This window comes from Copadichromis virginalis, linkage group LG3 (assembly GCF_057382275.1).
Source record: "Copadichromis virginalis isolate Kocher_CV1m ecotype Utaka linkage group LG3, C_Virginalis_male_GT1.1, whole genome shotgun sequence".
NCBI lineage: Eukaryota > Metazoa > Chordata > Actinopteri > Cichliformes > Cichlidae > Copadichromis > Copadichromis virginalis.
The window spans coordinates 16067774-16094315 of record NC_140620.1 but is presented as its reverse complement, the minus strand read 5'-3'; the positions used below and the strand labels follow the sequence as shown (position 1 = coordinate 16094315).

At 42.1% G+C, this 26542-nt stretch overlaps 2 protein-coding genes across 2 annotated transcripts; both read left to right on the top strand.

Moving 5' to 3' along the window:
* Nucleotides 1-318: 318 nt before the first annotated feature.
* Nucleotides 319-15089, top strand: LOC146713044 (butyrophilin-like protein 2). Its single transcript, XM_085452417.1, has 3 exons — nucleotides 319-415; nucleotides 2463-2795; nucleotides 13815-15089. The coding sequence occupies exons 1-3, from the start codon at nucleotides 358-360 to the stop codon at nucleotides 14000-14002; spliced, it is 579 nt and encodes a 192-aa protein (XP_085308543.1). The 5' UTR covers nucleotides 319-357; the 3' UTR covers nucleotides 14003-15089.
* Nucleotides 15090-20205: 5116 nt separating this feature from the next.
* LOC146713043 (low affinity immunoglobulin gamma Fc region receptor II-like) lies at nucleotides 20206-22509 on the top strand. Its single transcript, XM_085437359.1, has 4 exons — nucleotides 20206-20218; nucleotides 21861-22121; nucleotides 22201-22446; nucleotides 22478-22509. The coding sequence occupies exons 1-4, from the start codon at nucleotides 20206-20208 to the stop codon at nucleotides 22507-22509; spliced, it is 552 nt and encodes a 183-aa protein (XP_085293485.1).
* The last annotated feature ends 4033 nt before the right edge of the window (nucleotides 22510-26542 follow it).

The following is a 26542-nucleotide window of genomic DNA, read 5'->3' as shown; positions in this document are numbered from 1 at the left end:
TGAAGCTCAAGTCAACAATCCAAGATGGAGGCGGGGAATGTACCTGTAATAAAACTAAATCTTTTAAATCTGTTCCCCACTGTGGTGTATTTTAGACTTGCTAAATAATCCGTGCACAGAGCACTGACCAAACTCTAACATGAACAACCTGCAGTCATGGTTTTACCTGCAACAAGGCTAGCATTGCACCGCTCTGCTACTCATCAATGAATGGCTCTAGCTTGCAAAGTAGTAAAACCTTCACAGTGCGAGCGAGTGGCAAGGGTCTTACTCAGCCTTCCGAGTGCAATGAAACGCATCACAACACATAATGCGGAAGCGTTTGATCAAACCTTGTTTCCCGTTACCCCAACTGTGATGGCTGACAAAATATATATTGCGTTTTGGACTTGTCTGGTTGCCTTCGTCTGTGCAGGTTAAATTTAGTTATTATAAAGTCAAACATGTTGTAAAGCTGCTGTTTAAACTGGCCGGTACTTTATTCTGAGATAAATATGATGAAAGACTGACTCGGTTACTGGCATCCCCGGTGGCACCTTCAGATGCCACAACTTAGAGCATCTTTTTCAATAATGGCTTAACGAGTTATGTTGAATTTAACTCCAGTGTTTTCATGAAGGTGTCTGTCTCTAGATCAGCTCGTTAACAGATGCTGGACACATTTCCTGGTTCAGAGTTTCGGTTTAAAAACAGCAGGAAGCGCCAGTGTTCACTGATTCTTTTACACGCAGCACATTAAAGTGAAATATAAACTATCTGCTGGGAGAAACCATCTTATATGTGCAGCGTGTTAAGTTGTAGCCACTAAAATTGCTCTATGACGCATTCTGACGGGAATGTCCGTGAACTAATTTAGCGATACAGGAAGTGTACGAATGATTTGCTGCCGCATTAATCTCTTCTTTTTGAAACGCTTTTGCATTTTACTGTGAGACGCTGCAATTCCTGAGTTACCACAGGAAAACAACCTCTGCTGGGCCTTCTCTTTAATAGCCTATTAGCCTTTTTTTTTCCCCATTTCTACCTACTGTAGTCGGCTCAGCATGGTTTTTAGTTTTCCATTGGGTGGTAGTACCTGATAACGGGCACTTTTTAGTACCTGGTTAATGACTTTTACCATGAATTAATGTTTCAATCTTAAACACGATCAACCTGTCTGTAATAATCAGCTATGTGCCACAGGCCTTCAAACTGGTAGTTGGTAAACCTTTACTTCAAAAACGCAACTTCCTGACTCAGCTGTCTTTGCTCATTATAGGCCAATTGCCAACCGTCCATATATCTCAATTATTCCTGTCTTCCACCCCTTGGTCAGCACATGTGTTCCCCTCCCTGAGCCTGGTTCTGCTGGATGTTTCTTCGTGTTAAAATGGAGTTTTTCCTTCCCACTGTCACCACAGTGCTTGCTCATAGGATCATATGATTGTTTATTAAGCTGTTCTCAATTGTAATGGAAAAAGAGTCGAGCTGAGTCATACAGTGTTGAGCTGATCCAACTAGGTACTAATGAAAAATGGTTTATATGTGTAAGGACTAGTTCCTCTGAAAAGGTGGATCCTGGTAATCTGAAGTGATTCACAGTTGTTGAAAGGCTGGAAGGTGGAGTGTTGACAGTCTTTGACTGGAAGCAACTGGTCCACCTACTGTTTTTAGGAGAACTTGATTGTTCCCAGTCAGACCAGTGACAGTGGTGTCATCTGCAAACTTCAGGAGTTTCACAGATGCTTCTCCTGAGGTGCAGTCATTAGTGTAGAGAGAGAAGACCAGTGGCAAGAGAACACACCTCTGGTGAAGCCCACTGTTGATGGCCTGTGTGCCTGATGTGAATCTTGAATCTTGAATCTTGAGGAAGCTGGTAGTCCTCTGACAGGTAGAGTAAGTTGGGTGAACTTCTGCTGCAGGATGTCTGGGATGACTTTGTTGGGTATAGGATACTGGCGCATGTCCCAGGTTGGTCGAGGTGATGCAGGATTTACTGCAATCCCATACTGATGCATCCTACGTTCTATCAGAGGCTCTGATGTCCTTCAGGTGGCTCAACACGAGTCTCTCAAAGGACTTGATGACCACAGATTTCAGGCAGACATGCCATGTAATAGAGTAACAGAGAAGTAATGTAACTAGTAATAATGACTCCAATACTTGTGTGATGGCAGCATGGGCCTGGGAGGGCCTGAACGGTCTGGCAAAGAAGTGTAATGTGTGTGTCAGTGTGATGTGTTGTAGTGTCAGGAGTCAGTATGCAGCTACAAAGCTTTGTGTTCAGTGTATACAAACAGCTGTAGCTCCATAAAGGCAGCATGCAGAGACTCACAGTGTCTTATAATGACTCTCACACATTATGTTCACTTATTATCAGCGTGTGTGTGCATGCGCCCCCCTCACTGGGATTGGCTGTTGTAGAAGTTAAAAGTTATACTTTGACCTTTAACCTCTCTGCTCTGTGTTGTTTCCTCTTTCAGACCAGAAAATCATCACAGCTGAGGTTGGACAGGAGAACGTCACTCTGCCATGTCGAGCTCCAAACAACAAAACCATCAGAGCCGTAAAATGGAGCAGAGCTGACCTGGGAGATGAATATGTCCTTTTGTACCGGAATAAGGATTTTGTTCCATATGACCAGCATCCATCTTTTCAGAACCGGGTGGATCTGCAGGACAGACGGATGAAGGATGGAGACGTGTCTTTGATTCTGAAGAATGTGACGACTAATGACACTGGAACATACGAGTGTCGTGTTCTCCAGACAGGTTTGGAGCTCATCAACAGCACCAACCTGATTGTTGTTCCTCCAGGTGAGTGAGTAGAGTTGAGTGTGTGTGTGATCAGAGTGCAGTAGATAATGTGTTTTTCTACCTTTTTTGAGTCGCAGCTCATTTTATAGATTAAAAATATCCTGTGGCACACCACCAACCAAACTTGCTCCAAAATGACACATTGTAGACTAATACAGTACATGTAGAATATATATATACTGGAAGTGCTGGGTATACAAGTCTGGCCTAAGTCTTCGGTCAGAAAGACTGCAGCAGTTTAGTTCACCGTCTTTAATGAAGCTTCACAGAAGAACTGGTTACAGCAGGGCTTGCCAGGATAAATCCAACTGTGATACAGCCAGATATGCACTTATAATTGTGGCAGATGCAGTATCGGTGACTATAAGCATGGTTGTCTGGAAACAGAAACAGGTAATACTATAATTAGCAGGGTCAAAGATAACTAAGCAACAATCAGAACACATCATCTACTCAGACACATCAATATTTTACAATGTCCGCAAGGGGTCGCCGTAAGACCAGAAGTTGGCTAAATAGCACATATCTTCCCAGTTGCTAGTACTAAGGCAAGCATGTGGCAAGCTAACAACAGCTAAACTATACAATAAACAACAGAAAAATCCTTTAACCTCGGGATATAGTCATTGGGGGAGATTCTGGCCACTGGTATTAACTTAGTGCTAATTAATTAAATAAACCTACTAACGTGGTAGCAGTGTACTGAGTAGGGCTGGGCGATATATTGAGTTTTTTAAAAATATCGATATATTTTTATACGAGATATAAGATGTGACAATATCGTTTATATCGATATAGTCTATGTTACGTTATAATTATAGTTGTGGAGCCACAAGTTTGCCTCTCTTTCATCCACTTTCGTCTTTACGCAGCGTTACTCGGCCTCGCCTCTCCTTCACTGAACACAACTCCGCCATCGCTTCACCTGCAGGAAGCGACAAGATGGACACGGCAAATCTCCGTTAACGAGTTACTGCGCATCGCCCCGTGCGTGGGGCTGGACGGTGTCAACGTGTTAACGAGCTAACCACGCTAACGAGCTAACCACGCTAAAGCCATGCACGGCCTGAAATCCTTTCATTTTCTCAAAAGTTGATAGCGCGCCTTATGTATGAATTCTGGTTGTGCTTGATGACCGCGAACCGATTTTATGTGGAACACGGCGCTCAGCAATCTGTCAAAAATGTTTTGGTACGACTTTGGTCAGCTACGGAGCTGCACCGCTTGATGGATTGTCGAAGCATTACGGCTACCGAGCAGCCTCGCGGAGTGATACGTACTGTGCTTCAACGTAATATTACCGTGTTGTGTGTGTATAAGGACCATAAATGGCACCTGTTCAGAGACACGGTTATGAAGCGGATTTCAAACTCCAGGCTATCAGTCACGAACTTGGGAACAGAGCAGCTGTGAAATCTTTGTTATTGTGCTCAGCGTCTTTTAGTTTACATTTTGACTGCACAATTGCGAGCTCTTTGTTATGCACAAAAACAACGTAGTTTTCTTTTATTTATGGAGCATTATTATTTAATAAATTCTCATAATTTATTTTTGAGTAGTTTTTTTCATGTACATCTACGTCAAATCAAATCAAATCAAATCAAATCACTTTTATTGTCACATCACATGTGCAGGCACACTGGCACAGCACATGCGAGTGAAATTCTTGTGTGCGAGCCCCACAAGCAACAGAGATGTGCAAAACACAACAACACAAACGAGGAAAATACAAGAATGGCCAACCTGAAACGAATAAATATATGTACAATATATAATAGTTAGGGGTGCAACGATACACAAAATTCACGGTTCGGTTCGGTTCGATACTTTGGTGTCACGGTTCGATATTTTTTCGATACAAAAAAAATGTTCATGCATTTTTAATTTGTCATTTATTAAAATTATAAATATATATTTTAACTCAAAAATACAGTTTTTAAATTTAACCCTAACCCTTGTGCGTGTTTTTTATTTTGACAGCGAATGCGCACCTGCGGACCACTTATGTGCAGCCCTGGTTATTTAGCTCGTCATATTGCAGCCACAGAAATTCTTTTGTCCATGAAACCATAAAGCTGCACTTTCTTTTTGCCTTATAGTCTGATTTGTCATAACTTCTCCGTTTTGTGGTAAGCTTTTCTTTGGCTGTCACTTCTTCACCCTGACCTGTCTTATTTGGCTCAGCAGAACTAAAATATATATCTGTCTGTGAAGGTTCTCAGTCATCCAGGTCATCGTAGTCAAATATATATCCTGCTGCTTTTACACACTCACTCATTCTCTGCGCGATCAACCTCTCACATGTTTAAGCTTGCTGCGGGAGATTTCACTTGTCATGTTTGCATAGTAAGCTAACGATTAATAAGACGATGTCAGAGGAATTGGTGCACAAATTTTCATCACTCACAGATCAGTGCTGTCGCTCTCTATACACAGTTCGCGCGATTGCAAAGTGAAAGCAAAAAAACAAGCGCAAATTCAAACGCGATTTCAATAGGTCACATATTGACAGTGGCTCACCCAATGACATAATTACCCAGCTACATTTCTGAAAGAATGCAAAAGCATTGACATATATTTTTCCTTCCTACAATAGCCCGACGGGCAGGGAAGAGATAGATTTTGGTAGCCCGACTGAAAAAATTGCTAGCCCCGGGACGTCGGGCTAGCGATATTGCGAGCCCTGTATCTGATTGAGGAATCACTCATCTTTGGAAAAGAGAGTTTATTACAGAGAAATGTCTTTTTCCAAAATAAAAGCTATACTATCCACTTCTTCTGGGGTTTATTCTCAGCAGCATATTAAACATATCAGGTCTCCATAAGGAGAATCATGTGCTAACAGCTGTCTAAATGACTCGGCTAAAGTTTGTAGCATGCGTGCTTGCTTGTTTTTTTTCTGCTTCCACTTGTCTTTGCACTAGGATGATGTCGGTGTAAATGTGCAGTCATATTCGTTGTGTTCCCACTAGTGCTTTCAGGTTAATCTCGTTGAAATGACCTTAACGCCACAACACGGCAAATCTCCGTTAACGAGCTACCGCCGATCGCCCCGTGCATGGGGCTAGACGGCCAACACGTTAACGAGCTAACTGCGCTAACACACTAGTTCCCACCCATGTAAGTGAGCATTGCGTGGCACATCCAACATACTGTTTTACTTTAGTCCATGACGCGCTTACCTTCAGGGTCATACGTCACATGAAAACCAAAATAATTCCAAACGCCAGATCTGAATGAGAGTGGGGGAGGTCCACTTCTGTCTCGCTAGCTTGCCCTGCGCTCTTCCTTCTGACGATGCTGTCTGTGTTGAGCGCTCAGTGAATCTGCGTTCGACTACTCCGCCTAGGCTGCACTCTCGAGCCTAGGCGGAGTAGTCGAACGCAGATTCACTGAGCGCTCAACACAGACAGCATCGTCAGAAGGAAAGTTGATAAAATAAATTACAAATGTTGTATTGTTCGATACATATGCGTACCGGACCGAAAGCACTGTATCGAACGGTTCAATATCGATACGAATATCGTTGCACCCCTAATAATAGTGTATGCATTTCTGAATGTGTATACTAAATATTATCCTACGTGTGTGTGTGTGTGTGTGTGTGTGTGTATACACATTTTTACAAATTAAATGGTAAAAAAATAATAAATAAAATATATAAAAATATACAGAGTTGAATATGTGCAAAACAAGTGGCATTTATATACAGTGTGGAGTGCATAATGTTGAAGTTCCAGTAGTGAAGCTGAGGTGTCTATGACGTGTTCAGCAGTCTGATGGCCTGATGGAAAAAGCTGTCTCTCAGTCTGCTGGTACGGGACCGGATGCTGCAGAACCTCCTTCCTGATGGAAGCAGTCTGAACAGTTTATGGCTGGGCTGACTGGAGTCCTTGATGATCCTCCCCGCTTTCCTCAGGCAGCGCTTCCTGTAGATGTCTTGGAGGGAGGGAAGCTCACCTCCAATTATCCGTTCAGAGCACCGCACTACTCGCTGGAGAGCTTTGCAGTTGTAGGCGGTGCTGTTGCCATACCAGGTGGTGATGCATCCAGTGAGGATGCTCTCAATGGCACAGTGATAGAAGGTCCTGAGGATGCGGGGGCTCATGCCGAATCTTTTCAGTCTCCTGAGAAAGAAGAGGCGCTGCTGCGCCTTCTTCACTGTTTTGTTTGTGTGTACTGACCACGTAAGATCCTCAGCCAGATGTACACCAAGGAACCGGAAGCTGCTCACTCTCTCCACAGCAGCGCCGTTGATGGTGATGGGGGTGTGTACTTCTCTGCACCTCCGGAAGTCCACTATCAACTCCTTTGTCTTTGCGACGTTGAGGGTGAGATGGTTGTCTTGACACCAGTGGGTCAGGGCGCTGACCTCCTCCCTGTAAGCCGTCTCATCATCGTTGGTGATAAGACCCACCACTGTAGTGTCGTCCGCAAACTTCACAATGATGTTGGAGTTGTTAGTGGCTGTGCAGTCGTAGGTGTAGAGTGAGTACAGGAGAGGGCTCAGTACACACCCCTGTGGAGCACCAGTGTTCAGTGTGACGGGGGATGAGGTGATGCTGCCCAGTCTGACCACTTGGCGTCTGTCAGACAGGAAGCTAAGGATCCAGCTGCAGAGGGAGCTGCTCAGTCCTAGATCCTGCAGTTTCCTGTCCAGCTTCGAGGGAACGATGGTATTGAATGCTGAGCTGTAATCTACAAACAGCATTCTCACATACGTGTCTCTCTTCTCCAGGTGTGACAGGGCAGTGTGTAGTGTCAGGGCTATGGCATCATCAGTGGACCTGTTGTGGCGGTATGCGAACTGTAGAGGGTCCAGTGAGTCGGGTAGTGCAGAGCGGATGAAGTCCCTGACCAGCTTCTCGAAGCATTTGCTCACGATGGGGGTCAGGGCTACAGGTCGCCAGTCGTTCAATGAGGAGATGGTGGAGGATTTGGGTACAGGGACGATGGTGGCCATTTTGAAGCAGGCTGGGACTACAGACAGAGAGAGGGAAAGGTTGAAGATGTGTGTGAACACTCCAGCCAGCTGAGCCGCGCATGACCTGAGGACGCGGCCGGGAATCCCGTCCGGACCAGTAGCTTTGCGCGCGTTCACCTTCCTGAAGCACTTCCGCACATCCTCCTCAGACACAGTGTGCGCACTGACGTCATCCGCGGTGCGCACACTGTCCGGTCTCATGGTGTTCGCTGTGTCGAATCTAGCATAGAATACGTTTAGATCCTCACACAGAGAGGCCGTGGTCTGCGGTGTGCTGGTTTTCCCTCTAAAGTCTGCGATCGTGTTTAGTCCCTGCCACATACTCCGAGGGTTGTCAAACTGTTGCTCCACCCTGTCCCTGTACTCACGTTTGGCTGCTTTGATCGTCTTCCGGAGTTGGTAATGTGCGTGTTTGTAGTCCGATGTGTTCGCGGAGGCAAAGGCGGTGTTCCGTGCCGCGCGAACATCTCCGTTAATCCAGGGATTTTGATTTGGGAAGGATTTAACTGTTCTGGATGGGACGACATCTTCCACGCATTTCCTGATAAATCCACAGACTGAGTCTGTGTATTCATCAATGTCCCTAGCAGCCACGTGAAACATTTCCCAGTCCGCGTGATCAAAACAGTCCCGCAGCGCGGACTCCGATTGGTCCGTCCAACAGTGCACCGCCCTCCGGGTTGGAGCTTCCTGTTTCAGCTTCTGCCTGTAGGCGGGCAGGAGCAGGATGGAGCAGTGATCTGATTGGCCGAATGGGGCGCGGGGGAGGGCTTTGTACGCATCCCGGAAAGAGGTGTAGCAGTGGTCGAGTAGCCGGTTTCCACGTGTGTTAAAAAGAATGTGTTGATGGAGTTTTGGTGAGACTTTCTTCAGGTTTCCCTTATTAAAGTCTCCGGCTGTGATAAACGCTGCCTCTGGGTGTGCGGTTTCCTCGCTGCTGATCGCGCTGTACAGTTCCCTGAGTGCACGGTCAGTGTCTGCTTGTGGGGGAATGTAAACAGCCGTAATAATCACTGCTGTAAATTCCCTCGGTAGCCAGAATGGCCGGCACTTAATCATCAGGTACTCCAGGTCCGGTGAGCAGAAGGATTTGACCGGGTACACGTTCGCATAATCACACCAGCTGTTGTTGATCATGAGACATACACCACCGCCTCTGCTTTTCCCAGTAAGATCCTGTGACCTGTCTGCGCGGTGCACAGAGAACCCCGGCAGTTGTATTGCGGAGTCCGGTACCTTGTCCGATAGGCAGGTTTCTGTGAGGCAGATCACGCAGCAGTCCCGCATCTCTCGCTGGAATGAGATCCGTGCCCGAAGCTCGCACAGCTTGTTCTCCAGAGACTGCACATTAGCCAGTAATAAACTGGGTAACGGTGGTCTGTAAGTGCGCCGTCTCAGTCGAACCAGAACGCCAGATCTTCTCCCTCTGCGTCAGCGTTTGCGGCCTCCAGGGACAGAGAACAAAGGCGTCTCAGGTGAGATGAATGGGGGGTCTGCAAATGGAGCGTCCGTGTTGCAAAACTTGAACTCCGGAAAGTTATAAGAAAGACCGTCTTTTATGTCCAGTAAGGTTTGTCGGTCGTACACAAGGAGACAAGTGCTGCTCGTGAAAAAAATAAAGGAAAAGTAAAATTAAACACAGAAGAAAGCCGTTGCTTGGGGGAGCTCGCGACGAGGCTGCCATACTCGGCGCCATCTTGCATTCACGTTGTATGTTAATAAAAGTGCCTTTGTGACATCTGGGACACAGTGTGACTAATGTAAAATTGTGATATTATTTTATGCCATGTTATACCCCTAATTAAAGATTGTGAATTATTATGTAGTTTTAGTTTGCATTATTCTCCTGAATTAGAAGAAGCTGATAACTATTGCATTAGTTAAACTGATTTGCATTACATTAAATTGCTGACTTGTTGTGAATGAATGATATTGTTTTATGATGCATTATATTGCTGAGTTATAAGAAATACTGTTCGCAGAAGGTTATTGTCTAATTTGTCTGAGTAGAAGAGAATAGAGTGGGCTGGAGTTTTCTGCCCCATTTCAGCAGGAGCAGATAAACAGGGAGCCAAGGTCGTAGCTTAGGCGCTGTGTGAGAGAGAGCATGTGAATGTTTAGGCTTTTTATGATAAGGTGGAGGCACCAGAGGTTATAAAAGTTTGAGCAATGCTCCACCATTTTGAGATTTTGAGGCTGTCTGCATCAGTGTCCATCTCCCACGTGTGTGATCATTAAATCATCGTTTGACTCAACCCGGCCGGACCAGTGTTGTTATTGTGGTTTTTTTCTCTTGTCTCCATCCCCAATATTTTGAACCTTAACACTAAGAACTCTCTTTTTGGTCTTACCTTATGGCTTTAAAAAAATATCGAGATATATATCTTATATTGCCATCCAGCTAAAAAATATCGAGATATGAATTTTGGGTCATATCGCCCAGCCCTAGTACTGAGGCATAACTTTAGCTTAAACATACACAAACAACTATAACTATTATCATTATCACTGCAGGCAAAAGCTCATCAAATCTGACTTTTTTGACCCTATGCGACCCATATGCGATCATGGTGTGACAGTGTGAACGGCACAAATCCGATATTTACAAATCCGATCTGGGTCACTTTCGTATGTGGTACTGACTCCGATACATATCCAATGTTTTAGAAAGCGACTGCGGTTTGAACGGTCATGTCGCTGACACAAAACATACGCCAATTATCAGCGCCGGAGAAGACATCGCGAACGCTTCCTGGGCATCCAGTGTAGATGTCAGTGAAACTGTTGGGAAGACAATGTGAACATTTTATTTGTACTGTATAATCTGCAGATTCTGACAGAAATCTGCAACTATCCTTTGAAGCACCGCTCCTCTCTAACACAGCAATAAGGATCATTATTAGGCCATATGAAAAGAACAAATAACTTTATAAAAAGCAAAATTGGGAAACAAAGTCCGAGACAAGTCTTTATGCTAAGGGCCATCAATCAAACAGCACTGTTTGGTCTGGTCTAAACAGAGCGCGTTGTGTGTGAATTGAAGAAAGGCATACACAAAGCTCTTCATCAACAGCTCTTAATCTCTCTCTGTTTTTAGTTTTTATAGCAGCCATGTTCGAAAAGCTTTGCTCACATAGGGCTGGGCGATATGACCCAAAATTCATATCGCGATATTTTTTAGCTGGATGGCGATATAAGATATATATCTCGATTTTTTTTTTTAAGCCATAAAGTAAGAACAAAAAGAGAGTTCTTAGTCAAAGCTGTGTCCCAGATGTCACACAGGCACTTTTATTAACATACAGCACAGATGTACATGAAAAATTACTCAAAATTAAATTATGAGAATTCATTAAATAATAATGCTCCATAAATAAAAGAAAACAAGGTTGTTTTTGTGCTAAACAAAGAGCTCACAATTGTGCAGTCAAAATGTAAACTAAAAGACGCTGAGCGTAATAACAAAGACAGATTTCACAGCTGCTCTGTTCCCGAGTTTTACTGTGTGACTGACAGCCTGGAGTTTGAAATCCGCTTCATAACCACGTCTCTTACAGGTGCCATTTATGGTCCTTATACACACACAGTACGGTAATATTACGTTGATGCACAGTACGTATCACTCCGCGAAGCTCCTCGGTAGCCGTAATGCGCCGACAATCTATCAAGCGGTGCAGCTCCGTAGCTTACCAAAGTCGTACTCAAACATTTTTGACAGATTGCTGAGCGCCGTGTACCACATAAAATCGGTTCGCGGCCATCAAGCACAACCAGAATTCATACATAAGGCGCGCTATCAACTTTTGAGAGAATGAAAGGATTTTAGGGTTAGCGCTGTTAGCTCGTTAGCATGTTTAGCTCGTTAGCACGTTGACGCCGTCCAGCCCCACGCATGGGGCGATGCGCAGTAACTCGTTAACGGAGATTTGCCGTGTCCGTCTTGTCGCTGCCTGCACGTGAAGCGATGGGGGAGGAGGGGGAGTTGTCTTCAGTGAAGGCGAGGCGGAGTAACGTTGCGTAGAGACAAAAGTGGACGAAAGAGAGGCAAACTTGCGGCTCCACAACTATAATTATAACGTAACATAGACTATATCGATATAAAGGATATTGTCACATCTTATATCTCGTATAAAAATATATCGATATGTTTTAAAAACTCGATATATCGCCCAGCTCTATGCTCACATATGTTGTGGAAAATGGGAGCAATGTCAAAATGGCTCTGTTTGCCAGAATGGGGAACTCCTTGGCAGCAGTCAACCAAAAAGTGTCCAAAGATAGATCAGCAAAGCTCAGCTTTAAACCACGGCCTTGTCTCAGTTCAGTTAGTTCCTCCTGCTCCTCCTTTCTGAAAACTGCTGCTGAGCTGTGTGGGTCCCTTACCCAGTCAAGGCATTCAGTGGAGACTGAGGGGAAATAAATGGACAACTTCTCCTCAAGCGTTTTCAAATGTTTACCATTTTCCAGATGTTGTTGCCAGAGATTCACCTTTGAACTTAATCCATTTATTTTATCTGTGCTTGTGAGCAGGTTTTCATCTCCTCCTTGCATTCATGTGTTTAGTTCATTCAAATGCTGAAATATATCTGCCATGTAAGCCAGCCTTGCACACCACTCATCACTTGCAAGCAGCTTTGCATCATTGTACCTCTCCTCACTCAAAAACACTTTTAGCTCTTCTCGCAGCTCATACACGCAGGCCGCTACTTTTCTCGTGTGACAACCATCAGAGGCTGTATGCTCTGCTCTGGTAAAGTCTGCTGGTAAAGTCTTGGCAACGAGCGCCTCACGGTGCAGAAAACAGTGCGTAACAATAACATCTGGGTGTATCGCTTTCACTCTGCTAACGACACCTTTGGTGCGCCAGACCATGGCTGCTGCTCCATCAGTGCAGACACTCGTGCAGTTTTCCCACTCAAGTCCTCTTGTTCAAGATATTTGGATGAAACCTGAAAAATGTCCTCTCCTGTTGTTTTTTCTGGCAGTGCCTTGCAAAATAGAACGTTTTCTCTGATGGAGTCTCCATCCACAAAACGCACGTTGGCCAAGAACCAAGACTAAGAGTCCACTAATGTCCGTAGACTCAAGTTGGAATGGAAACTTCCCACTGAAGCGTATCTTCTCCAAAACCACACTTTCGATGTCTGCAGACATGTCATGAATATGTCTGGCAATTCTGTTATCTGTGAGCGGGACTTTGGTTATTTCTTTAACTGCATCAGGGCTGAGCATCTCATTCACAATGGCTTTGGAGGCAGATAATATTAATGTCTCTGCTACGGTGTGTGGTTTTTTGGGATTTGGCTATAAGTTCAGCCTACAAGTAGCTAGCTTTGAGAGATCTTTCAGACACCTTTGTGTTTTTTCTAATTAAAGTTACCTGTTTCTCAGCGTGTTCACACAGAAGAACAAAATAGTCTGTGTTCTTGTTTTGAAGTGAGGGCTGTTTGATGTGGAGATGGCACTTAAGCTTGCTTAGGAGTATAGCACTGTTTGAGAGCTTTTCTCCACACACCAAACATAACGGATCTCCAGTGAAAGTGAATCCAAACAAAAGATAACTTTTGCTGTATTGCCTCGAGCTCACCATTTTTTCTTTCTTTTGACTACAGCTGGTACTCGGCTCTTCTGGATTAGAATTTTGTCCAGGGCCCAGTTCGGAGTCCGCAGTTTTTCTTTTCGAATATTTATCCATCTTTGTTGTACATCTTGCATCTTGTACCGCGCGCATCACTAACTCTTTTGTCTTAACATAACAAGGTGATATTGCGCTACCCACTGACATGAAAGAGTAATTACTCTACCAGTCACTGCATTGAACGCACAGGTGAACAACAATGATTTTATTACTTGTAATAATTATTAAATTGTATTTTTTGGACCAATTAATTACAATTAAATAATTTCCCACGGCACAGTGGAAACACTGCAGTAGATAATGTCTGACAGCAGTTTGAAGAGGAAATGGATTCTGTTCTGTTCTTCATCATCACCTATCTGACAGCTGACACCTCACACCTGTTTCTCACCTGCAGGTCAGACAGGAGGAGACACAGAGGCTGGAGGGAAGAAGAATGGACCTGTTGGACTGATCGTTGGTCTGATAGTTTTTGCTCTGCTTGTTGTTGTTGTTGCTGCTGCTGGATTTTTGATCTACAGAAAACATGTAAAAACAAAGACTCAGGATCCGTACCATCCTCCTGCTGAAATGAAGCCTGTTTGAAACGTCTCAGGTTTTTTTTTTTTTTAGCAGCTGAAATCAGAGTCTCCTGCTGATCCTGACTTTCGGTAGTGTTATTGAACATCCAGAGGACAGACATCAGTCAGCTGTCAGTGTAGTTAAGTTATTATACTGGTTTGTTTGTTTTTTGTTTGCTTTGTTTGCAACAGTATTAGCTATTAGGTTGTTTTATCTTTCAGGTTAGGTTTGATTCTTAAACAGTATTATTTACACTTTTGCCTTTTTTATATGTGGAACATTCAGGAAGTCTGATCAGTGATATTCAACAGAAAACATTCAGTTTCAACAGAAATAAGTTTGTTCACAGTGATGAATCGTCTCTGTCACAATATCAGAATCAGTGAGTTTGTCTCATCTTCAGGTTCAGCTGTTTGTGAGGTCAGACTCACAGACTGATCCTCGTGTTTAGATGTTACACAATAATTACAGACACTGACTGACAACACAAACACAACACAAAGTGCTCAGGGTCCATTTATCAGCTAGAACTGAGTGACTGAATAATCTGATATTATTATGAAACCAAAGAGAAATGTGTTACATGGAGCTGCAGAGTCACATGTTTCCTCTGATCTATGAAGCCTTAACTTGTTCCTCCATGAAGGAGACTCTTCAGTTTAAACACGTCAAGATTATTTATTAATTATTTTTGTATACACATTTGTTTATCGATAAAGTTTTACACGTGTTACTCTACAAGGTTTTTCTTTGCTTCCTGTGGCTGTAAACATTTTCTGACATGCTGTTTGAGTCTGTGCAGATCTCACCTTGAATGTAACAGCGTGAACATTTATACATTTAGCCTGACATTATTAAAACCTAAGCTCTATGTCAGCTCAGTAGCGCCACCTCTCAATGTTAGGAGGTAAATGACAGAGCTGAAACCCTGGCTGTTCATGAGATATAAGTAAGAGGTGTGTTATTGAGCACAACACTGTACACAGTTTTGTGCATTAACATCTTTGTGCCCACAATATGGAACAATTGTGTTAAATTTCTGCCATGTTAATGAGAAGAGCTACAAGTTGATTTGTACTTTGTTGTGATTAAACATTCATATTTCACAATACACTTTCTAGGCAAGCTAGCTTCTGTGCTAAAAAAAAGCATGCTTTCTTCTGTAATGTGTCTGCCTGACCAGAACATATTCTGTTCATATCCATATAAACATAATCTCTAAAAGATAAACAAACTGTGTCTGTTGTTTTCTACACACCACAGATTTCAGACTTTATCTGAGCATGGGCTGTCTAAGGAGCTCTGAAAGAAAAGCGTCTGGACTTCTTTGGACGTCTTCAAGCAACTTAGTTCAGACGCTTTTCTTTCCAAGCTCCTTAGACTACGATGACCTGGATGACTGAGAACCTTCACAGACTGAGCATGGGTACAATATGAGCACCTTGAGGCGACTGTTGTTGTGATTTGGCGCTATATAAATAAAATTGAATTGAATTGAATATCAACAACTGAGCAGGTCTGTAAACTGAACAAACATCCAGTGATGAAACAGATGGAACCAGGAATAAACTTAGACTCAAACTGAACAGAAAACTTGATCATCCAGGGCTCTAGAGTGCGACCAATTTGGTCGCAAATGCGACCAAATTTTTCAGTGGTGCGACAAAATAAATATTTGGTCGCACCTGTGCGACCAACTGTTCCGGTAACAAAAAAAAATCTCTGTAACTCTCCGTGTGGTCAACAACAGACACACATTATGCCCCTATCGTGGACTAAACCAATCAGAGATAGTCAGGGGCGGGACCTCTCTGATTGGCCGTGGTCCAGTTGAAAGTGCAGGTGGAAGAGAGAGGTGATAAGCTTGAATAAAGCGATATCAATTCATTAACGGATTCCACACAAAGACCTAAACACGGAGCGGACCCAACACATCAGAATCAGCTTCGTCTTTCTCGGCTTTCTCACCCGACGGCCCGAACACGGACACGCTGTCGGAGCTTAGCGATTCTTCGGGTCCGCGCTGTGTTTACGTCTTTTTGCGCTGATTCTGAGCTGCAGGTTTTGCCTCTCTCCAACCAAAATTCACCGAGCCTGCAGCAAAAGAAGCAGCAAACTGCGCTTCACATTTGATCAATGTCGTCATGAATTCCCTCTGACTTTTGCTGTTTTGCTTCCACCACGATAAAAATCACACTTCCTGCACAGCTCTCTCTCTCTCTGTACTTCAGGAACAGTTTCCCGTCTCAAATCTGTTTTCTGCATTATTCATTCGCTTATTACCCACCAGTCTAGCGTTGTTTACAGCGCTTTTTCTTTTTTCACTTAAATGACCTCGGACAAGAAAGCCTAATTTCTGCTGTTCAATACTGAAGAAATTTAAACTTCTTAAAATTATGAAAAATTGCAGAATATTTTTAAGGTTATCTGCTATAAAAAGCCAGACCAGGAAAATCTCCTTCATGTTTTCCTGTGTTTTATTCTCAGTTACTTTCACACAAAGGCATCTGCTGTGATTTTCACAATTCTGATGAAGTCTCATGTGTATCAGTACTGATAAATGATCAGAATTATAATATTTCTGACTGTCTGAGGCTAAATTGAATCAAATCAGGACTTTGAGAACCGGAATTGAATGGATTATAGAAATCAGTGATGATACTCAGCCCTAGTGAGCAGCCTAGGCCTGAGAGAAGTGGATGTACTGTAGCTGTGGGTAATAAGAAAAGATGAAAAGAACTATTGATAACTTTTTTGTTAAGTTAAGGCCTGATCTGTCTGAAATTCATAGCCAGTGCTCTGACACGGTGCCATCAATATTTGAATGCTGAAAAAGCACAGTGTATCCAGAAAACACATTATATGCTGCAGTAAATGCACTGCCCAAGTGTCCCCTCTCCCCACGGCCTTTCAGCAGCAGACAGCAGCAAACAGGTCGTCAGAGGAGCCGAGATGATGATTAAGTTTTTAACATTTTCTACAATATTGACAAAGCACTTTAAGCACAAGTTTGTTAGTTAATAATTTAGAAATTAATATTGTCTGTATGGACTCCCCCCCCCCCCCCCCCCCCAAAGAAAGTGCACATGTAAAACTGCGGTGTTAAGCGATGCGGTTGAAAAATTTGAGTGCGCCTAACTTTTGTGCCGGTACGCCTAAATTTTTAAAGTTAGGCGTACCGGTGCGCCCATGTCAAAAAGTTAGTCTAGAGCCCTGTCATCTTAAAGAACTCATGCACACATAGATGAAACATGGATAAAAAAGATGAGTACATTTATAATTAGTTATTCTGCACTGTTCTAAAACAAAATTGAGGCCTTTTTCAGATGAAATCTAGAAAGTAAGATCATCAGGAAGAAACCAGAATTAAACAAAAAATCTGACTGCAGCCAGTACTAGCACCTGTCAAGATGAAATATGGAAAAAGATTAGTATATTTTATATTAGTATTTTTAATGCTGATTATGTTTATTAAATATTTAAAAAAAACACCCAGCACGCCCCTGCGGGCGGTTTATCCTTCAAGCTCGGGTCCTCTACCAGAGGCCTGGGAGCTTGAGGGTCCTGCGCAGTATCTTAGCTGTTCCCAGGACTGCGCTCTTCTGGACAGAGATCTCCGATGTTGTTCCCGGGATCTGCTGGAGCCACTCGCCTAGCAGCAATATCAGGAAGAAGGAACACGAGAAGCTGGAGAAATACCAAGGGCTCAGAGAAGAGCTCGAGAGGATGTGGAGGGTGAAGGTAACGGTGGTCCCCGTGGTAATCGGAGCACTAGGTGCAGTGACTCCCAAGCTAGGCGAGTGGCTCCAGCAGATCCCGGGAACAACATCGGAGATCTCTGTCCAGAAGAGCGCAGTCCTTTTCAATTTCAAGTTCAATACAATATGCATGTCCTTCATTCATCCCTTTGTGGAACCTCAACGCACTTCTGCTCACCCCCATATTCCATCTTCACAAGCATATCCTGTGTGGAGATTGAATAAAAATTAGTTGACACTAATTAATGGCACAAATAATCCAGTAAACAATTGCAGCACGGTAAAAAAAAAAAAAAATCCTCTTTGAGCCATTACTTGTGTAAAGTATTTTCCCAAAAGACAAAGACACAGGCAACAGGTAATACTGAACTAAATGTAAAACCTCAACCTTTTTCATTTTTACCAAAACCGTGTGCACAAAACTCTGGAGGGATCTATGCTAACGTAGAACCCAGTCAGGATGTCAGCTACTGCTGTTTGCTCGGTTTTTTTTTTTGTTTTTTTTTATGGGCGATCGTTTTCAGGCTTCAAGTAGCACCATTATACCAACATTTCACATTCTAGACATTGTTTTAGGTGTATTTGACCAAAAGTCTGAAAATTCACATGCAAGCTTTTTTTCAAGGCTGTGGTATTTGCCCGCAAACAATACCTTTCAGCTAGCTAAAAAAGAATGTTATGCTATCAGCGAGCAACATGGCTAATGCCTTTCACACAGCTTTGTCTCAACTCCAAAGAGCCACAGAAGTAAAAGCTCATGATAATAATTGAAACAATCTTTGAAAAAATGACTTACCAAGCATGGCAAACAACTCAAATATGTAGAACAAAATGTTCTGAAACGGCTTCACTTCAGCTTCGATTGGAGCCGTGCTGGGGGCGGAGTCTGTGAATTTACTCTGTTGGTGTCATAGCCCCTGTGGGAGTTCAGAGTTAAGAGGTCAAGAGTTAATGTTTCCATTGTAACACCTCCAGATTTGACAGAGAAACACTCATTTTTAACACTCGATTTTAACTACTATCATTTTACACCTCAGAGTTACATTAAAAGAATGTGACTCTGCTTAGAGTAAAATTAACTCTACTTTTGCAAGGAGACTATTAACACCAAAAAATTTAACACTTTTCAATTTGCTGTGTATATTTATATATATATATATATATATATATATATATATATATATATTTATATATATATATATATATATATATATATATATATATATATATATATATATATATAAATATTTTCTGTAAATGTTATATTCTTCAGTTTGTTTCAGAAGTGTTTCAACATTATCAGGAAGTACCCTAAACAGTCTGTTTCATGGCCTTTCTTATTTTACTCTTATATAAATGAAGCCAGTATATACTGACAGTTCAATAAACACATACACATACTAGTGTTCAACATTATTCTTTATTTTATATCAAATGTGTCATTTAAGCATCACTGATGATTTGCTTGTAACCATGTTAGTAAAGTCCAACATCTCCCTCTAGTGGGACCATGTGACCATATAAACATGTGTGAGGATGGTGTTAATGTAAAATGTGAACATAGTGTTGCAGTCAGTCATTATCTGAAACAGTCACAGCAAAGTGTGAAGTGGCGGGAATACAAATCACCACGTCTAACGCTGTGACGAGTTTCTGCCCCACGTGGTGGAGTTTAAGTATCTCAGGATGTTGTTTATGAGTGACAGGAAAGTGGAGCACTACATTTCACTGACAGACATATTGGAGTCTGTTGTGCTGAAGGGGAAGCTGAGTGTAAGAACAAAGCTGGTGATTGTAATTCTTGAAAGAATAAAGTCACATATCCAAGCAGCAGAAATGACTTTCCTTCAAAGATTGGCTTGGTTCTACCTGAGAGATAAGGTGAGGATCTCGGTCATTTAATATGGATCTGGAGCAAAGCCACTGCTTATTCACATTAAAAGAAGCCAATTAAGGTGGTTTTGACATCTTACTATGATGACTTCTGGGTGGGGTGTTTGGGGGAAATCCTTGTGGGAAAAGGCTCCAGGGCTGATGCAGGACTCACTGGAGAGATTCCTGGATGAGGGAAGTCTGGCCCTCTCTGTTTAGACTACTGCCCTCTTAACTCAAAACTCTAGTAATGTTACCTTAGTGTCACTGTTAGCATACATTAAATCTAAAAACTGGAAGCTGCTTCAATGCTTCAACAGGATTTAAAAGTTATTTCAATTAAAATAAATATATGTTTTTACTTTTACTTTAACCAACTGACTAACATTTGAATACATCACATATTTAAAGAATTCATTGTGATGATGAAAGAAAAAAAGCAACAAGAAATTTTGAGGTTGAATGTTAAGTTTATTATTTATTTAGGAGATGCGGATGCTCCGTTTGATATTCCTGCACTATCATCATTGATAAAATTCTTGTATCCATGTTAGTGTTTAAAGTCCAACATCTCCCTCTAGTGGCCAAATATAAACCATGTGTGAGGATGGTGTGAATGTAAAATGTGAATCATAGTGTTCCAGTCAGTCATCAGTGTGTCTCTGCACAGCTGTAATTAAAATGTGTTCAGAGGGCCTCAGTGTCTGAATGGTTCCAGTTCAGCTCCATAACAGCAGCGTCCCTGGTTTGATTCCTGTGTTTCAGCTCATATCTGCCTCTCTCACTGAGGGGGACGTCCACTACATGGACATGGATTTGTTCATCAACCAAACTACAGATCACTGAGAGCAGACTGAATACTTGACAACTGAAAAAACAAGATATTACAGAGTGTTTTTTTTTCTTTATACCAAGTAAACTTCAGGTCCCCACCTCTGTATTTGAACCAATAGAAAGCTGGTGCTCAGAGGAAGAGGGCGGGCTTTACTTGGTGTCAGTGAGAGAAATGAAAAAAAGCTCAAATGAGTGAGAAGGACGATGAAGGAAACATCTGTGCTGTGTCTGCTCTGTAAGTAGAATCTCTGTGTTTGTTTGAATTCTTGTACTTTGACTGTCTGCTCTCCTGATAACTGATGATGGAGGAGAAGACATGAAAAACAAATCAGGCTGAATTCAAGTTCAAACACCACGAGGACCAACTGCAGGTCTGAAGAAGAATATTTTCTGTGTAATCACAGTGTAGTCAGTGCTCATAATTATAATGATCAATTTAAGAGCCGTTTTCATACTGAGGAGTTTAAACTGTCTGGATACATTTATGTCAGTTAGAAACAAATTTTTCTGGAAAGTTTTACATGCTCTGAAATGATAATAAGACAGCGTCAAGGAGGCCATTTACGTGAAAAGGGAAAGACCATCTCTGAATCGAGCAGGGGGCCTAAGGGTACATCTGTCACCATCTTACAATGCTGTGATTGCACCCACTCCCCAACTCTCTGTGAATGGTACTCATGACCATTGATCAGAGGTTGTTGATCAGTGGTCATGAAAATTTGCATAATTATGATCAAGGAACTGACCTCCCAGCCCATTGTTCCTTCAGTGGGCTGGTTTCAGTCATTATGCAAATGTACTGTTTATAAGTTTGGGGAAACCTGCAGTCAGCTGAGACTGAAGAAGTCACTTGGATGAGTGACGAAACGTTTCTCCCACAAAACGCTACGTCCAGATGAACAGAATCAACTTTTGAAGATAAAACACAAAGGTTTGTAAATTACATTAAAAACTACATAGTGATCTGTGTAAGTTTCCTCCACAGTCCAAAGACATGTTTGGTTTACTGGTGATTCTAAACTGCCTAAATCTGTGATGGACTGATGAGCTTACATCTCTCTATATAACATCAGTGATTATCTCCAGCTGTCCCTCTATCCTAAATCAGATGAATGTTTCATCAGGATGGATTGAGTAACCAAATGTATTGAAGCATGTTGCATCAAATACAAAATGAGCAGATATATCAGAGAGATGAGTTTGTGTGGAGTTGTTCTTTATGTTCACCTGAAATCAACCTGAGTGTCATTTCTCTTTAGTTCTGACCTCACTGCTGAGCTGCACAACAAACCAAGGTCAGTAACCTTCTTCTGTCACAGTTTAAACCTGAGAAATGCTCACTGATATGACCTGATTGGGTTCATGTTTCACAATGTAAAGTTTAACAGATCATCAGTTTTTCATTGTAACCCTCACAGCTCGTCTGACTGTGAGTCCCAGCAGCTCTCAGTTCTTTAAAGGAGACTTTGTGTCTCTGAGCTGTGAGGAGGACGACAGCTCTGCTGGATGGACTCTGAGGAGAAACACAAGCAAAGGACAGAGGACTCAGTGTGGAGATGGGTGGGGAGAAGCAGCTGGTTCTTCCTGTAACATCGATGTTTTCCAAGTGGACAGTGGAGTTTACTGGTGTGAGTCCAGAGAGGGTCCCATCAGTAACATGGTTAACCTGACAGTCACTGGTAAGCTGAGTGTGTGGAGTTAGTGTTGATGAAGCTGTGTGTAAATGGATGAAATGCTGTAGTTTGTCTCTGTGTTGAGGTGGATCAGTGATCCTGCAGAGTCCTGTCCTCCCTGTGATGGAGGGAGATGACGTCACTCTGCTCTGTAAAACAAAGACCACTCCCTCCAACCTCCCAGCTGCTTTCTATAAAGATGGCTCCCTCATCAGGAAGCAGCCTACAGGTCACATGACCATCCAGCATGTTTCCAGGTCTGATGAAGGCCTCTACAAGTGTGACATCAGCGGTCATGGAGAGTCTCCATCCAGCTGGATCACTGTCACAGGTGACACACTCACCTGTCTGTGTTTCTGCAGCTTTCAACATTCACAATGTGACGACAACTTAATGACTGAGTTTGCTTTATTTTAGGGGAAGACACCACCACACCTCCACCTACATCCACACCTCCACCTTCATCCACCTCTCCTCCTGGTTCCTATCTTCTTCCTGCATTGTCATGTGTTGGATCAGTCTGTGTTGTGGTTCTACTGGTGTTACTGGTTCTGCTGGTGAGACGATGTGTTCACAGGAAACCTGAAGGTGAGACTCAGACTTCCTGATCTTTCATGTCTGAGTTTGTTTAGTAGAATAAAGTTCACATTCATTATGATCATAGTAACAACTTTGTTAAATGTAATCTCTGTTTAGATATTTAATTTATATTATTGTTCATTTTGGATAATTTCAGCAGATCAAGAAGAAGCTGGAAAAGATGACATCATCACTCATGTCGTGTACAATATTATCAAGCTATCACATCATCCACAGCCAGTCAGACCAAGCAGATTCTGATACTCAACATGTCTGCTGAGTGGTTAGATTTGCTTTTCATTGAATTTTTGTGAATCTTTATATTGTGGGAACTAGGAATGAAAATATTGTTCAAACAAGAAACATGAAAATGTGCATCATCAGAATAATGATGAACACATTTTCTCTTCAAACATTTCAGACTGAGTTTAGTATGATCTTGATCTTCATGAAGATCGTTCTGTCTCTGATAAGATGGATTATCAGGACATTACAGAGTGAGGGATGGCATGAATGCTTGAGGCAACTGTTGGTCTGATTTGGCGCTGTGTAAATAAAATTGAATTGATCAGCAATGTATAAATGTGGATTGTAATAGTAAAACATTACATTTAAATAAGCGTGGTCACATGTGTGTTTAACTCTGTACTTACTGAGTGTTGTTCACTGTGAGCTGGACTGTGTGTTTGTGGTATGTGGTTGAAGCTAACAGCTCTGCAGTCGTCCAGCATCCTGTTTCTGATAGAAAGAAAACACTTCAGCTGCAGCTGTTTCAACACAGAGCTGCTCATTTAAACACAGAAAGGAACGTGGAGATATCATCTGGAAAAGCATTTCAATAAACTCTAAAAACAAACCATCAGTTCATTCAAAGTGAATGTTAATTACATGAAGAACTTGTTCACTGCTTTTATTTAAAAATTACCCTTTGGCTTTTCATTTTCATGTGACTCCAACATTTAATTTTTTTTCAGGCCTCATTCTAAATCTGAAATAATCTATTATTATTTTCTGAGACTTGACATGTTGAAAAATTAGATTTTAGTTTAACTACAGTCTGAAGTCTGAAGCTGATGAGACTGCAGGGTGTTCTGGTTTGTCTAATAATAGTGTTCATGCTGTGAGAACATGTTTGCTTCCTGCTCTGTGGTGAAGTGTGTCAGTCTGCATTAGAAGAAGATGCAGCTCTGTGGTCAGTCTGTGTTTCACAGCAGAGGTGTGAAAATGAGAAAACTGTAAAAAGCTGCTGTGGTTTATTAAAATAATCTCTTCATGAAGCTGCATTAAAAAATCATCTGCAGTAATTTAAATGTTTTATTCTGCAGAGCGTGAACCAGCTGAAGATGTCAATTATGGATAATCAAAGAGGTGCTCTTTATCTTTGACTGTGGACAGAGACAAGCTAGCTGCTCACCCTGTTTACAGCCATCATGCTAAGCTAGGCTAACCAAACCACACCATGAATCAACTCACAACTCAGGTATATAAAGGATAAACCACTTCAAGCTGCACAGAGCTGAGCAGGACAGAAACAGACTTAAAACATTTGATGGAAAACTGTGTGACAAAGTGGTTACCATGAAGTCCTTTACTTAACCATACTGATGATTTATTTTCTTGTTATTTTACAGTCACCCATAATGCTTTAATTTAGACATTGCTGGTGTAACTTTGCTTAACACACACTATCCCGGGTTTGTTTGTGGTAGCAGTAGTTACATCCATTACATCCATGCGTATGTTTTTTAAAGCAAACACTACTAATCATTTGAATTTTCTTCTGTTCACAGGCAAATGTCCGGTTAAATTATGTGTCTTTATTTTGTTTTGGTTATACTTACCATGTTTGTCCATGTTTTTTATTCAGGTCCTATATTTAAGACAGGTATATGGGAAGGGCCGCCCCAGTACCTCCTGTTTATGTAGGGTCATGAGGTCAATGATTGCATCATTGGGTTAAGGCAGGGGTCGGCAACCTGCGGCTCCGGAGCCTCATGCGGCTCTTTAGTCCTTATAGTGGCTCCGTGTGGTTTGAGAAAATAAATTAGAACTATTTAGCTGGAGTGTATTTTATTGATGTTAGTTCTTTTTTTAACTTGTAGTTCTAAATTGGAAGATAATTGTGATATGGAAATATAAAAATAAAATTATATTCTATTATTTTTTCATCGCTCAAAATAAGCGTCACACTTGCGGAACCCGGTGTACCCGCTGAAACGCCGTGCATTTATCGAGACTTTCGACCCCAGGTAGGCCAATATGGATCTTCGGATCCACATTATGTCAGCAGCTGTTCTCCACCGTGAACTATGTTAAAAACAAACCCCGCTCACGCCTCACAGACGACAGCTTACAGTCCTGCGTAAAGATGAAAGTGACTTCGTACAGCCTGCAAGTCGTAAATCGTACAGATTTGCAGACGCTGTGCGCAGAGGTTCAGGAGCAGAAATCCCATTATAAACATACCACGGCAGTAGTGATGGGATTTCCGGCTCCTTTTAGAGATCCGGCTCTTTCGGTTCGGCTCACTAAAAAGAGCCGGGTCTTTCGGCTCTGAACCGGCTCTTCAGGTTGTTTTGTTGCTTTAATTAATTTATTATTAACAATAATATAAAATTATGCACAAAAGGAATTACTAATGTAAAAAAAGTGGTTATATATGTTTATATATGAATATATGCGGTGGCCCTGAGAGACAAAACACGTACAAACTCCAAAACACATTTCTAGCATGAACTGAACTTCCAAAGCAGAGCTACTAGATCACTTAAATTACACAATTGAAAGCATGAAAGCATGTGTGTATTGTTTGTGTATTTATACACAGGCACTCAAATATATTCAAATAATTTAAAAAAAAAAAGTTCATCTACCTGTTACTATCACACACCAAATCCGGTCGTTGGTACTTGCTGGTTTGTGTAGCCACTAGGTAACAAAAGCTCAACACTGCACCTAGCATCCTGGAGCACTTCTGTTGTCTTTTGTACGTGTTTTGAGTTTTTATGTGCTTCTGAGTTTGTACGTGTTTTTATGTGTTTTGGAGTTTGTACGTGCTTCAGAGTTCGTACGTGATTTGAAGTTTGTACGTGCTTTGTCTCTAGGGGCCACCGTAAATATACTTTTATTTATTCACTCCACATAAAATGTAATAAATAAATCATATAATACAAATATCAACTATTCACATTTCAACTTTTAACTATTTAAATTTTCAGCTTTTTCCTTTTACAAATTTAAAGTGAAAACAACACAAAACACTGCAAACCACAACACAATTAAATATAAATTAAAACATGAAAACAAAAAGAAGATGCATATTCTCTGCCATATGGACCTGCATAAATAAACTTTCTGAATCCTTTATCATCTGCAACTGAAAATAGTTGTGGATGATTACTATACCTTTCTAATGTGACGTTGTTGTCCCTGGCTCTCTTTCTCTCCCTCTGGCTCTGTTCCTGTGCTGAGTGTAACTACCGCCCCTCCCCCCTCTGCCCAGCGTAAGGCACAAGGCTCGTCTGCGGAGTGAAGCGGAAAAAAAGTGCGAGAGAGAGGCTGAGAGAAAGGAAAAAAAAAAAAGACCACGTGACGGCTCGCGTCGTTCACGTCAAAGAGGCGGATCTAAGAGCCATTTCGTTCGCGAACGACCCATCACTACACGGCAGACCTGACAATGTTTGCATGAACAGGCTTTTCAGCATCTCTTTATTGACCACTTTTCACACACGGTTGCTGTACGCATACAGCTGGTGTTAAAGCTCACAGCTCGACACACACCAACACAACAGCATAAATAGCACAGATGTTAAGGCGGCAAAGCATGATTACGGGTGGCGCTAAGGTGT